General features: G+C 34.2%; 1 protein-coding gene across 4 annotated transcripts in view; it reads right to left on the bottom strand.

Annotated features, from left to right (window-relative positions):
* The window catches only part of RAP1GDS1 (Rap1 GTPase-GDP dissociation stimulator 1), a 156,618-nt gene that overhangs the window by 36,462 nt on the left and 103,858 nt on the right, over positions 1-16,298 (bottom strand). For all 4 annotated transcript variants that reach the window (XM_060147589.1, XM_060147590.1, XM_060147592.1 and 1 more), the window contains one exon: positions 6,557-6,685. In XM_060147589.1, the coding sequence (XP_060003572.1) occupies positions 6,557-6,685 (129 nt within the window). The remainder of the gene's footprint in view (positions 1-6,556; positions 6,686-16,298) is intronic.

Below are 16,298 nucleotides of genomic sequence, written 5' to 3'. Positions count from 1 at the left end.
CCACCAGGGAAGCCCCTGACAAGGTTTTCTATCAAAGGCCAATTCCTCATTCCCTCTTCCTCTTCACCATCTCCAGCCTCTCACTCTAGAGCCTCATCCTCACCATTTAAATGTGCTTTAATATTTCTCACAGAAATATGCAATATTAAAAACAAACACCTTCCCTTTACACCACTTTTATTCACTACCATCCCATCTGTTCCCTTTCACAAACAAATTTCTTGACAGCATTGTCTACATACACTGTCTTTCCTTTCTCAACTCACATGCATTCCTAAACCCAGCTCAGACTAGTTTGGCCCACCTCTCCATTCTGCGGTCTCCCTTGCTGGCTCCTCCTCCTGCATCAGACCTCTGTACATTCTGTTGTGGTTCCTTGGGACTTGATCCTTTGCCTTCTCACCTTTTTGAGCCTTACTCTCACCCTAGGCAATCTAACTTCTTCCATAGCATAAAATAGCACCTATATGTTGATGCTTATATAATCATATCTCTAGCCCTCTTCTGGACTCCAGGCTATTTATTTAACTGGCCATTTGACGTCTCCATTTGAATCTCTCTCTAGCATCCAAACTCCATGTCTAAAGTGGACTTCTGATACTACCCTGAAATCTGTTCTTCCTCCAGACTTCCATCATTTAGTGAAGGAACATGCCACCTAGCCATCTGCCATGCGGGCAGAAACCTGGGGGTCACTGCTCACTTGTTCTCACTCAACTGTACAGCCAAAGAATAACCAAGGTCTATCAGTCTACCTCCAAAATACAACCAGAATCCATTCCATTTCTCTCCAAGCCTCTTCTCAGTTTCTTTTGCTGCATCAGATATCCTATCAATTTATCTAGAAGTTTCTTTCAGAGAATTCTGACCAAATCCAACCTAGACTGGTTGCTCTCCATGTTTGTGGGGCACAGCTGACATCCTGGAATTTCTTTTTCATCACCTTGATGGATGCTTTCTTCTCCCTCCTGTATCAGATACTCTATTATCTATGTCCTTTCACCTTCACATTTTTAGTTTTGGTGGAGGCATCCTCCAGCAGCTTCCTGAGAAAGCTTCTACGTACTGTGTATAGGAGATAAATATTTTGAAATTTTGACTGTCTGAAAATGCTCTTTCCCACCTAGAGTCTATGTCTGTCATTTAAATTAGTTCCTTACCCTGTTCAATTACTTTCTCATACTAGCAATTATCATAATTTAAAATTGTATGCTTATTTATTTGTAAATTCATTTAAAAAATAAATTTCCATCTCACCCACTAAACTATAAGTCCTTTGAGGGCACGGACAGTGTATAGTATTTTAACTACCATAAGTACAGTGTACAGTATGGTGCCCAGTAGAGAGCAGGTGTTCAAAAGAAATTTATTGATTGCATGAACGTGTGACTGAAAGAACAAGTAAATGAATGTAAGAGCGATATTCTGCTCTCTAGTCTCTGGTAAATCTCTGCCAATGTCAAATAAAAAATATTACAAATTCAACTTTAAAAGAAAATGGAGAAACATAAAATTTTATATGGCTTAATACAGTTTTGATTCACTCTACTGTTACACTGCTTTTGGCACATGTACCACATCTATGCCAAAATGATGAGAATCCACTCCAAGACTTGTAAGGATTCCTTAGTGCCACAAAAAAAGGAGTGTGGGTGAAGTGTCTTTTCTGATAGGCTACCTAAACCCTCAGAAATCATAGTTTACAAACGTCAGCCCACCTTACCCTAAAAGGAGGTTAGTTTGATTTAAATAGGAATGATTTAACTCCTTAACGCCGGTGGTTACTCCTCTGTTTCAGACAATTCTTCAAATAAAATGAAACATAAAATCACAGGTGAAATAGACATCATTTATCTAGTTATGTGCTATTATTCTTTTCAAAAAATAATAGTTCTAGCACTCTTTTTTCCAATCCATATTTTATTTTTCTACTTATTAAACTGAAACCAAATCACCGCTGCTAAGTAATTCACGTCATTCGCCAGCACAAGGAAACAAGGCACTATGATTAACATAGGAATTAACGAAAAAAACCTGTACTTATCCTGCAGGTGGATACAGAGAAAAGATAGTGTGAATTATGACTTGGACATTATATTTGGATTAAATGCCATGGATCCTTAACAGACCTTTAGCAAGAAGGCTTACTTCCTAAGGGTTTTCTTTTTTTTTAATCAAAATTATATATGAGTTTAAAGAGTTAGTCCTAATACTTACACTACTGGCAGAATCGAGTCCCCCTTGCCCATTTCTTCTTCAAAAATAAGCACATAAAGCTCTTTTAGCTAATTCACTGGTATTTACCTCCAAATCTTTAAATAACGTATTAAGTTTTGATTGACTTCCCACTATGAAAGATGAAGCACTAGCTTTCTTTTCTTCTTGTCTCCACAATACCCTCCATCTTCTCACTGTAATTATACTGTAATTTTGGTTATTTCAATAATTAGTGTTTCAATGATACACTATTTCATTTGCCCTGGAATTACTTTTATTTCCCAGGAAATTTTTTTTTCTCATTTACTTAGTTTTCAATGTACTTACATTAGTTCAACTCCACACTCTGTCAGTTGTCTAGTTTTCTCTTAATAAGCTCGTTCACTTTAGGTGCTCAATCAATTTCATCTCGTAAAGAATTTCCCCAATCTGGACTGGTTACTCTTTGAAAATAGGCCATTTGGGGCTCTCATGTCACCATAATACTAGGAACTCCTATTTTCCTGTTGTATCTCTTGTTTCCTGATTCCTATGTAGTCTTATTTATATCCCTTGTTTTGGTGGGATACATCTTCCAGTGGCTTCCAGGAAAGATGTAGGACACCAATTTTAGACATTCATGTTTGACAATGTCCTTATTGTAACCTCAGACTTGACCGATGGTTTGCATATAGAATTCTATATTGGAAATAATTTTTCCTCAAATTTTTGAAGACAATATTCCATTTTCTTCTGGTTATCAGTGTTGTTTTGATACATCTGATGTCTACTGATTCACCATCTTTTTTATGTAACTTTTTCCCCTCTCTCTGGAAGTCTGTAAAAGATTCTCTTTGTCCTCATTATTCTAAAACTTCACATTGATGTGCCATGGTCTGGGGGCCTAATTGTCATCTGCTAGGCTAGGCATTTGACAGATTCTTCCAATCTGGAGAAATATATACTTTAGTTTTGTGGTACTTGAGTTATTTGGCCATTTCCTCCTATTTACCTCTTTCTAGAACTCTTCGTTTGATCCTCTATCTATATTTTCGCTTCTACTTTCCATATCCTTGTTTTTTGGTTTATATCTATAAATATTTCTCCATACATTTTATTGGCTTTCATTTTAGCTATTGTTTTTAATGTTCTAGCTTTTTCATTTGTTCCTTTTCTTTAAAAATAGCATCGTTAGTTTCATGATTACAGCATTTCTCTCATTTCTCTGAGCATGTTTGAGTATCCCCCACCCCGATCCTGCATAGTTTCTATTTCCTCCGAGTTACCTTTTTTTATTTATTTATCTTCCACTTACAGGCTGTCGTCACCTCTCTGCTTGTCTGCCACTGATTAACTGGGATCTAAAAACTGATTAGGATCTATGAGTAGGAGTGGCCTTATTTTATTTATTTAATTTATATATTACACAGCAGGTTCTTATTAGTTACCTAATTTTTTTTTTGGCAGTACGCGGGCCTCTCACTGTTGTGGCCTCTCTCGCTGCAGAGCACAGGCTCTGGACGCGCAGGCTCAGAGGCCATGGCTCATGGGCCTAGCTGCTCCGCGGCGTGTGGGATCCTCCCGGACCGGGGCATGAACCCGTGTCCCCTGCATTGGCAGGTGGACTCTCAACCACTGCGCCACCAGGGAAGCCCTAGTTACCTATTTTATACATATTAGTGTATATATGTCAATGCCAATCTATGAGCGGCCTTGTTGACTGAAGATTCCCTGTAGGTCAGATGGCTCTTTTGTAGAGAAACTCCAACATAAGCATCTTTAAGTCCATGTTCTAAAGGACAAATGGGACCATTAAGCATACCTACCTTCACTTAACTGTGTTCAGAATGGTACTCTGGTACCTCTTACTTCATTTAGTCTGATGTCCCCAGTGTACAAACCCTCTATTTTTAGTCTCTCCAGAGAGTACACACAGTCTGCTGCTTAGATGGGAAGGGCTAGTTACCACAGTGTGGGAGGGGAAAGAAGGTTTAGAAATCTTGATGCCACCAAATCCTAAACTTTTTGAAGATTCCAAAGAGCAAACTGGTTAGTTCTTGGTTTTCCAATTCAGGATTTAGATTTCAAAGTTTTGCTTAGTGAGTTACTGCTTGCTTTTCTTTCCGGGCTCTAAAAAGTTTCTGTGTTAACCTCTTTACTTGGTCCCCCCACCAATCCCGCTTTCTTTTCCTTGATGGTTTTGCATTTAAAAAAGAATCTATTGTAGTTTTAGTTGGTTTCCAGAAGAGAGTGAAAGTAAGTGCAGATTTTCATTCTAACATCTCTAACCCCCCAAATACTAATATTTTAAGCAGACAATTTTATTTATAAAAGATTGTGGAGCCAAATAAAAAGGGGAAAAAATCCCATTCTGCTTAATCTATAATGTTAAATAAATCTGCAAACTTTAAAATTGGATTAATGCTATAATTGTGAATATAGAAAAATTATGTGTGCACATAAACTAGAACTGAAAGAGAATAAAAAGATAGAGCTGCACATTCCTTTTCGGCCCCCAATTATGAAATAGTTTGCAATTGTTTAATTATTTTATATTTTGTCTTTATATCTTTAGTGAGCAAAACTACACAAATTTCTGCTATTTAACATTTTTATTAAGAAATTTTGACAAAAAGTAACTCTAGCATTTAATGATATGCCATACTCAGAAGTGTGTGATATAAATGTGATATGATTTTGATCTTTACCTATGTCCATAAAATAATACTAGGTGATTCGCTAACTCACGGGCAATAAAGCCCACACTGAAAAGAGAAAACATGTATCCTGGGCATACATGTTTTATTTCAGTGTTGATGTATAACTTAGCTATTACATGGGCATAACAGACTCATGATATATACTCTAGAAGTCTTAGTAAATGAAGAAGTATTTCTCTTTTGTACTTTCTTTCTCCATATGGGGTAAGGGCAGTAACAGCTGGGACCAGAGTATGGAATTGGGCCAAACTAAATTGGGTGCATATCCATCTTTTAATACAGACCCAGGTCTCCCTGCATGCAGAATCGAGGTGGTCTATACAATTTCCCAAACAAATCCTGACACCTTAACACAGGTAACTCATATTAACTGGTGTCTGTCTCTGTTACAAAGGTTATGACATTATCAGGGATTATAACATACTTTGTCTTAATTCTACAAAGTATACTAAACACAAACTCCTACATTCCATTTTAATAATGGAAACTAACTTGTAAAAGAGTAAATTAACGTTGTTTCATTCTTGGCCCTACTTGAATGATGGAAATAATGAGACAGTATGAAAAAGAAAAAAGCAGAAGAGAAGACAAGAAACATTCACAAATGCCAGGAGATGACCCACTGAATAAAAATGACTTCTAAAAATTAACTCTGATAAATAATTCCTACTCCCTTAACTTGAAGTCAAAGCGAAAGTAAAGTACTGAAATCAAGATTTTAATGTGAGTGTGCAAGGAGATGAGCTTTCAGTTAGAAAAACCAAGGTTAGAGTCCTGGTGCTTCTGTTTATTTATTTATAAAATGGGGATATTAATAGAATTGATTTACTCATTTGATATAGCTATTATTTTAGCTATGATGAAACATCATTTGGTTTCACTGTCCCCATGATGAACAATTTATTATGAACATGGTTGTGGGGTAGATTTAGACCAGGAGTTGTAACTTTCTATCAAGAATTATGGGGAGGAAGGAGAGAAAAGAAGAAAGGGTAATATACATGATATAGAGAAAAATAAAACAGGGAAAAGAGATGGGGGTGCTGGGGTCATCAGTCCTCCCTCTATTAGGGCTGGGCTGTGTTGCCAGCACTGGTCTGTTTCTGCCCACCTTCTGATTTTCAAGGATTTCTCATATTTTTTTCAAATTCTGTTACAAACATATTCTGATGAAAAAGTTCTCTACTATTTTTTTGGATTTTGTAAAAAGAGAGGGAAGAACCTTAGTCTGCTAGATTCCTTTTCACCTGATAAGCAAATAGTTCATACAAAACATAATAAATTATGAGGTCCTTATTTTTGCCCTGGAAATACAATACTTGATTTTAAGACCATCACATTAAGAATACTAAAGTCAATTGGAGATCATTTTAAATATTCAATTTCATTAAATAGTATACAAGTATAAACTTTAAACCTTAATACATAAAGCAATTAGGAAAGCAAACTAGCTCCAATTATAAACAATACAATCCTAAGATGTAATTGGATCTACACTTTTTAACATTGAAACAATGTATCTACAATGCTTCAAAAAAAAAAACTAATATAAACAGATTCCCAGGTTAACCTCTAAAGGAAAATTTATTGTAAGTACATTAATAAGTTAATTACATTTTTGACTCATGGCTAGGACTTACCAAGTTCTGCTAAATTGCCAAATGCAACAAGACACATTTCTGTAAGAGCTGCATTTTGGCAGTGGATGCCCAGTAATTTAACTAAGGTAGGAATAACACCCATGTTGATAAGTTGAGCTTGAAGGGAATCTGTAAAAAAAAAAAAAACAAAACACAAAAAAAATGTTTATGTATTAAATGGACATTAGTAAGAAGAAAACACCTCTTATTCTCTCTATTGCAAACTCAACACTACTTCAATTAGAGTAAAGCAAGATTAAGTCCGCTCATATAACTGCCTCGAAAATGTTTTAAGACATTAGTTCAGAAGAGTTGAATTTTAAAACTTTTCAATGATTAAAAGACACTTAGAAATGAAAATAATTCAAATAAGATGTCAAATCACTAATTTTTTTAAAAAACATGATCTTATATCTTTACAGAGCAGGTTTTAAAATGTATAAGTAAACACTACCACTGGTTTTTAAGTTAAAAGGTTAGACAAAGTAACATTTGCATTACAGGAAGTCACAGAGTATATGAAAAGCGTAAGAAAAAAAGCAATTTTAATAAAGATTAAGACAAAAAAAATCTTAGAATCCCTTAAAAATAGTTGCTCCATAATAAGGAATGAAAAGTATGTAACACACACAGGTTATTGTTTATTTGCAGCAGAGTGTTCTTTGATGACTGTTAGGAAGGAAAGTAGTTTTAACAAGGAAAAAAAAATCTGGTTACTTAAAATATTTTTCTTTTCAAAGTTTTATTTAATAACAGTGACAATCATCTTAGAGGTAAAGGGAATGAGGTCAATACGGCTTTGTCATCATTGCTTGCCTTCATTTTCTAAGAAACTAATTGGTTTTAAAGTACTTAATATGCCTTGGATTTCCACAATGGCTCTTCATGAACAATGATAATAGAATACCTATAGCAGTAGAGTTGAAGGTAAATAAATCAAAATGAAAACCAGAAGTACTGTCTCTTAGAATAAGCTAAGAAGAAAGACAAACACTCACATGCCTATACAAAACACTATTACTGTTAATAACTGGTTCATCTAAAGATAAAGGAATGCCTTCAAAATTTTTTTCTTTTCCTTTTAAAAATTATATGCCATTTTCAAGTTAATAATTTTCTCTAAATTCTTTTAAGTTACCTACTTGGAATTTAAAGATTAAAAATCTGTTTCTTACAGAACACATTTTCCTCTTAGCATGCATCCCTTGATGGAGTTTGCGTACTAATCTCTTTGTCACTCTTCTTAGTTCTTAACCGTCAGCAAAGAACATAAAGGCAAGGTTGAGCTGTCTCACATGCCAACTGATTACTTGCCCGGAGGTCTCTGTACTTAATTTTTACTGCTTTTAGAGTGAAGTATGAAGAGACAGCCAACAGAGGCTTATCAGCCCTTAAAACTGACAGTAATTATGGATATTATCTGGTTCCGGTGTGGGGACCATCTATACTAGAAAGGGGTCTATTACCAAAACAAGAATAGGAAACAAGGCCTGAGACAAAGTTAAGTTTACATTTAGAGTTCAGATAGTCTAAAACAATTTCAAAATTTGCAATGGAATTATGAAGTCTGTTCTAAAAGGAGGTAGATATAAAAGAACATATTCAACTAAATGATTTGTTTTTATGCTTTTGATGCTAAATATTTTTTTCTAACTCTACAATTTAGTAACTAATGAATGACTCACAATACTTATATTATCTTACAGGCAAATTACTTGTTATACCTATAATATTGTATCTATTATAGTATTATACCTATGTGTTATAGTGGCAGAATATTGTATTGTGGTTATAGTATTTTTAAAGATCATGTACCAAGAAGCTTTCCATATTAGAAATTATTTTGGTTACTTACCAGTAGATAGAGTTCCTTACTATTGGACCACCTCTGCAGATTCTTGTTCTTTAGCAGTATTTTTAACTTTATTTATTTATTCATTTTGACTACCTCTTCAAATACTGCAGAGCTACTGAATCATTAATATTCAGGTACGTAAGCGTGAGCACTAGCGCATGCATTGAGTGAGTCAAACTCCACTATGTGTTTGCATATATGTAAGCATCACACACCCCCTCAGTACTATTGGTCCAAACTATAAAAATCCAACAGTCCAGGGACATTAGAGGAATAACAAAATTTGTGAAGGAGATAACTCAACAGGAGAATGCCACTTAGATATTCTTCATGTTCTCTTAACTTAGCATCTCTAATGCTCTCTAATTTTACAATATTATGAATTTTGGTTCCAGGGATAAGAGGGACAAAAGGTTAAGAAATATTACAGAGTTTCATACAATCTGTGGCATACAAATTGAAGCAGTAATATTTGAAATTGTGGTAGATCAGCAGAAAAAGTAGCATAGCCCAATGGCATATGGTGTGAATTGCCATAATTCATGAAAATCACACTGCTTCATGAAAATGTGTTTTCAAGCTACCCAGGAGCCAAACTGATTGTATACTCACATACAACACACATACCACACACAAGTAAAGAGAAAAATATATAGTCATCCAATGGACAGACCTCATTTTGGACCACTTGGGTGCTTTCTTTTATATCCATTTCTATGATGGTAACTAAAACAAAAATTATACTCAAGTAACTCTAAAATCTGTTCATACCAATTACAGGCAAGTCATTCTCCTTTGATAAGGGAGGCCCAGAAGAGGGAAAAAACTTAAACAGGTTGGTACAAATTTTCATTTCGAGATAAGCAAGCATCCTAGAACATGGTTCTCAAAGTGGAGTCCCCAAAACCCTTTCAGAAGATCACCAGGTCAAAACTACTTTCATAAAAATACCAAGATTTGATTTGCCTTTTTCACTGTATTGACATTTGCACTGATGGTACAAAAACATTAGTGGGCAAAACTGCTGGGGCATTAGAATGAACGCAGTCAGTGGCACCAAATTGTATTAGTAGTCATTGTATTCTTTACCATCATACATTCACAGTAAAATAAATGCTGTTCTCAGCAATTGTTAAAAAAATTTTTAAAGTTATTTTTCATAAAAACATGCTATTTACCTTAACCTATAATGGTAGGTTAAGATAGTAAAATGCAATACTAAATAATTTTAAAAACTGTCACTTTTATTTCCAATATAGTAAATATTGATAGATATAACCCATATATATAAACAAAAATTCTTTGAGATCTTTAGTAATTTTTAAGTGTCTAAAAGAGTTCTGAGATCAAAAGTTTAAGAACCACTGCCAACAGATTACCTGATTTTTATAGGAATTGGAAAAACAATATGGAAAAAGAGATTCTGAAATTCAATGATATGCTTGGCAGATGTGACAACAGAAAAAATGTAAAATTAAAAGCACAGTAGGAATCCTAGATTGTGATGCTCAGATATTTTGAGCGACATAACATTAATTAAGCACCTTAACATCTCATTTTGCTTATGTGAGCAGAAATTCTACTTAAGCCTAGGAAAATATTTCATGATTAGATCTGTTTGCCTATTTCAGTTACAACTTACTATGTTATCAATAAATAGTTTTTTTGAGGGTTAAGTAGAGGTCCTGTTTGTGTGGAATAAATTAGTATTAGTACTTATTGCTGGAAGCAAATGATTAAGTTGAATCACTTTTTCTTATTGCCCAAAGAAAGCTTTGAATAGACTTCAAAGGATAGTAGCTGACACTCATGCTATTGTGAATGGTATCAGGAATATGACTTTTAAATTAAAGACTAACTGGAAGAAATCCTTAGAACCAGAAATAGTTCACATTCTCTAGATTTGAGAAAATAAGTAACATAATTCAAGACTGAGACTTTTTGCATCCTTCAAAGAATACCAGCAACTCCAAGGGAATGTTGTCAGAGCTCAACAAACACAATTCACAAAAATGCAATCAAGGCCCATACACAGCAAACACTTAAGTGTGAAAGACAGTCTTTAGACAGCACAATGTCATAAATGTCTGAAGACTTTTAAAAATTGCTCCCGACACACAACACAGACAAATACTGACCAAAATACAGAATTACAAAATTACATAATATCAAGATGACACAGGCCCTGCATGATCTATGGGGAGGAAGAGGAAGAAAGGCACTGAGGGGGTGCAATACAGATGCATATACAAAGAAATATAAGGCAATCAACGCATGCGCTGGTGTGAACACTTACCTACCTACATTTGAATTTCAATGGTTCCAAGTTCTTCAGGTCACACACATGGAAACTCCAAAGAATGGAGATCTGGAGAGAAGATCTCAAGTTGAAGAACCTTTTTCCCCCTGAGTTTTAAGTTTAATGTTTAAAACGTTGGTATAGATTATAGGTCCAGAAATGTATGCCAAGAATTGCAGTAACTCAACTGAAGTTATGTTGATCAATTACTAAAAAGAATAGGTTTCTTAAGAAGATTATAACACGTCTATCTTATTCCTAAGAAATGGCCCTTATAGACAATAAGCTTATTGATAAATAGGACTTAATGATGAAACTGTGTCAAAATAACACACACACAATTCAAAATATACAGTCTCTACATTAGTATGTATATTATTTATAGTATAAAGAGTACATTTCCTATTTACAGGATTGCATAAAAACCTAATCTACAGTCAAATTAATTATATACAGTTGAAACAATAAAAACAAGCAAATGTAAATCCTGATGAGAAGTTCTAATACAATTTGGATAAAAATCATTGGGGCATAATAAAGATGGAAGAAAATTGCCCTTTACTAATGGCACATCTATATTTCCAAAAATATATATAAAAAGTAAAAATTAGAAATGAGGTAACAGTGAGTAGAACTTGCAAGTTGAAGCAAGTTGCAGCTCTATCTATTATAATGTTGAAAAGTAAACTGACTTAAATACAGCAACCAAGACGATGGTTTGTGGTTAAAAACTTTATACATACACATGTGCAGGTACAAGTAAAGACTTCCTTTTCAGTTACTTATGACTTACTTTTGTTGATTGATCAGGAAAGTGAAGAATTTTTATTCTAAACCTAGTGCTATGAAACCAAAAATATTTAGACTGTTTAAAGTTAACTTCAAATCAATGATTTTCAAAGGCCTCTTTACACAAAACCTGCATTATATGTTTTGCACCCAGACTATCTCAATAATTTAAGCCCCAGGTTATACATTTCCAAGACGAACAGCCATTTCAAAGAAAAAAAAAAGAGAATCACAATTCATTAGTATTGAGAATATGAGTCTAAAAACAATACATTTATATATTTCTTACTTTCTAAAAGTTAACAATAAAAAATGAAAAAGTTTTTTTCTGGGTTCTGAAAATAAAAGTCTCTACAGAGCAAAATTTCCCTTTCGTAAAAGTTCTAGAGATAACTGACAAAAGTACATGAGTGAGTATGATGTAAAACACAGCAACAATGAAAAACCTCAAAGCAAATCACAAGAGAAAGGAAAAATGTTTTATTATTCTTAAGAGGCCCACCCATTTGCTGTTCTCAATCCAATAACATCTAGAATGATTATGTCTTAGTGCAGCAGATAACTTTTTCCCTAGACTCACTTCAGGTTAAATTATTTACTACAGATCAACTCGTTATAATGAATACTGCTACAAAGATTTCTACATATACATCTACTCTGATTTAAGAAAACGCTGTGCTTTCATCTCAGAAACAAACTGGTCTTTTAAAAGTTAAAATTGTTTTTTGTTTTTTTAGAAGAGGACTACTGCCAGCTGTTGCTTACGTAGCTCTTATTGGGAGAAATAAATCCAGTCTGGGCTCTCATAGGGCATTGCTGAAAGGCCACATCTATAGTAAGTATAAATTTAAGCCTAAATTTTTGTATAGCAAATTGAGCTAATTGTCAGGTTAATTTACAGACAACATGTGTATCTTATAATCATATGCGTTTAAAAAACATGAAAATTCTGTTTTACAAAAGGATTTACTGGTTTTAACAAAAACCCAAATAATACTAGTTACCCTGGAGCATTACTATGATTAAATTTTTTACACTTTAAAAATTCAAAGAAGTTATTTGCAACACACAAACTGTGTTAACAAGAAATATCTATATAACCCAAAGATTTCTAATTTCTTTCCAAGAAACATTTTTCAAATATTTAATTAAAATTTTTTTTCAGTAAATAAAATATAGGCAGTTTGCTGTTAACTGGACTTATTTGTAGTCAGAAATCAGGGTTACTAATTTTTACACAAGTTAGTTTACATATGATACTTTTCTGCCCTGAGCTTCTCACTGAATGAATATTTTAAATGGTCTGAATTAAAGATGCACTGATATATGGTCAAAATCCATTACTCATCTCTGGCTTTTGCCTCAGCTCTTGAAGGTCAAACACCTGAATGCTTACTTCAATGTCATTTCTAGCACCGACAAATTTGTGCGTAGTCAATGATCATGTGCTTGATACCATCATATTTCAACCAGTGTAACATCAAAAATAAAAACAAGGCCTGGTCTTTCAGTTTTATCTTTACTATCTAAATATTCATTTTTAAATATAGGTAAGCATTTCATGTACAGAGAAAAATCTCCCAATGTGTTTCACGTGCTGAAATTCTATTAGATGAAATGTACATGTGTATTTATACTGCAATATTAAAATGTGGCAATAACTAATGAGGGTGAAAGCTATACAAATGTAAAAATTAAATCAAGGCAGAATAATAGAGATTATATTATCTACTCTCTTTATAATTTACAACAAAAAATAAAATAAATGTTAGGAGTTGTTTTTGATTTTTAGTTACTTAATTCCATGAATCTTTCAGGAAAAAGTCCAACTTGAGAAGTCTTTACATCTTATGAGGATGAGTTAAAATCAGAAAGCCCACTCTGCCTCTTTAAATTTTCACTATGAGAAAATTCTTGAAAGTAATATTCAATAACATCCATGATTAGTCATCTTCAATCAAGACATAAAGCAAATGAAGAAAAACATGTTAGAGAAGAACCCCAAACATATTTTGTTACTCCACTGTCCCCAGTTAAAATTGATTATTTAGTATCACAATGCTAAATGCACTGTCATGATTATAAAAATAATCCAGAAGCTAAAAATGCTGCAAAGAGTATAATTTCTATAATTTAATGCCGAACTTTAAATCATTAACCAAAAAAAACTATAACAATCATTTCATTTTTTTTGTGATAAAATTTCCAATTTTTGCATTCAGAAGTTCATTCTATAATGGCCAAAGCTGAATATTAACGCTAATACTTGTCTATGTGGAATTAAACCAAAATATGCATTTGGTACACCTCTACTAAAAACCAAGTTCTTAGCCTGTCCATTAAATAACAGCATTATTATAGTAATTGTTTAGGAGGGTTATGGTGAAGAGCTAATAACCTAGTCTAATTGGTCAAATTTAATAGGCAGAATTAGCAGGAGGCACAAGAACAACTAACTGCTCTGTACATCAATAAAACAATTTGTTTAAAATGACATTTGTAGCAGAACTTCATGAATGCAACCTACTTCAGACTGATTAGAAAGCTCTGTTGGACAAACAGTAAAAATTCAGAAATTTTTTAGAGAGAACAGCAGTTAGTAAATAAAGAATTCTAATATTATTATTTTTTAAAACCTAAAAACTTTTCAGGGGTACAATAAGTCTTTAACACACCTTAACATACTAGAGTACTTTAATTTGACAAACTGGGCTTAAAAAGATATAACTTAAAAGTACATCTCCCATGCCTTTATGAACAGAAAATACATGAAAATAGTATATAGGAAAATTATAATTAAGAAAAAAAGACAATAAATTGCAAAAACACACTTTGTTTTGTCTTTCCCCCTTAAAGTTAGGCAAAAAGTCTTCAGTGTTTAGGAAATTTATGGAATTATTAACTAGCTTATACCCACAGTAAGTAAACTTTGGAACTAGTTCCTCACTCATGCAAAGCAAATCATTTTCTAAACATCTAACATCTAGGAAGCATTCTTTATTACCTATAATAAAGTAATACCAAAACATAAACAAGTAGCTCAGTCCAAAGTGCGTTTTTAGTTTTTAATCAGGATTATTCCTTATTAATTTCTATTCTTCCTATTTTAAATAGGAAGAAAAATCAAGTAAGCCAAGTTATTGGCTGAGTTCACTAGGAAGAGTATTATTAGAATTGGGAAACTGCTGGTTGAAATGAAAGGAGCTAAAACTAATTATATGTTAAGTGATCTTTAAATTAGAGGAGAGAAGATACTTTACAGGCCTATTTTAAACAACTGAATTTAAGTACTGGGCTTAATACTTAAATTCAATTGTTAAAATGCTCTGATACTCCATGAGCTGCATTTCTTAAATCACACAGATGGCCTCCCTTCAACCGTAGTTCAGTTATCATAAGTCTGTAAGGCAAATAAATGTGAGAATTATCATGAGAGTATCGCAGAGAGATTTCAGGAACCACAAAAAAAGAGAAATTACTCTTTCGATAATAAGGAGTTATTAAGATACCACAGAAAAATCAGCTCTATTTGTAAAAATCATAGGTATATACATATATCTATATATACACATACACATACATATATCATATATATGATACTGGTCACATGAAGAAGCCCATCATAGACCGTGTATATTATGTTAGTCACTTTAGAAGGGCTCGCTTGCCCACTGCTCACCTCCTGCTGTGAGGCCCGGTTCCTAACAGGCCGTCGCAGACCGGTACCGGGGTTGGGGACCCTGCTGTAACTACATAAAGAAAATACAGGAAGTTCACATTTCCTCAAATAGAACGTCAAACTGTCAATACGCTTGTCTCTAACCACAACTGTCAAATACTCAGAATATTTTGGAGGGCCACAGAACTGAAGAGTGCTTTTTCACCATGTGAAAAACAGGTATGATTTTTCCCCAAAGGAAAAATTTGAAATGATTTTTACTAAACAAAGTTTTGTTTGTTATTCTAGTTAAACATGATTTTATTTAGCAATATTAATGACACAACTTTTCTAGCTAAGCAATTATACCTTTTTCTATTCAGATATTCCAAACTTACTTGTCTGAATATAGAAAGTTTTAATTGCTTCACCAGTGGGGAAACAAAAGAATATATCTAGCTCATAGCTTAAAGTCTTGAGCTGGTTCAAAAGTTTTAAAACTCGTGAACCTTGAGTTTTATACCGTTTTATCAAAGGGTATAAAAATGCCTTTACTGAGTGTTTTCATTATAGATCTCTTTCTTGCATGTGTTTAAGAAACTTGATTTCCTATTTAATGTATTCAAAGATTTGATATGCTCAGAGTTGTCCACTATATGGACAGGAATCAAGATATCCTAAGTCTCAGCCTGGTGTCAAGCCACCTTTAGGACTAATAAACAATTTGAAAATGTTCTTATTAGAGAAACTATGTTGGTGGATCTTTGTTACCATTTCAGTACTTTTTTTTTTTTTTTTGCTATACGCGGGCCTCTCACTGTTGTGGCCTCTCCCCTTGCGGAGCACAGGCTCCGGACGCGCAGGCTCAGCGGCCATGGCTCACGGACGCAGCTGCTCCGCGGCATGTGGGATCTTCCCGGACCGGGGCACGAACCCGTGTCCCCTGCATCGGCAGGTGGACTCCCAACCACTGAGCCACCAGGGAAGCCCCATTTCAGTACTTTCTTACCTCTCTCTGTTTAAAAAAAAATTTATCGGGCTTCCCTGGTGGCGCGGTGGTTGGGGGTCCGCCTGCCGATGCGGGGGGCGCGGGTTCGTGCCCCGGTCCGGGAGGATCCCGCGTGCCTCGGAGCGGCTGGGC

This window comes from Lagenorhynchus albirostris, chromosome 4 (assembly GCF_949774975.1).
Source record: "Lagenorhynchus albirostris chromosome 4, mLagAlb1.1, whole genome shotgun sequence".
NCBI classification, from domain to species: domain Eukaryota; kingdom Metazoa; phylum Chordata; class Mammalia; order Artiodactyla; family Delphinidae; genus Lagenorhynchus; species Lagenorhynchus albirostris.
Note: the sequence above shows the minus strand (reverse complement) of the source record. Positions and strands in the feature narration are given on the sequence as shown.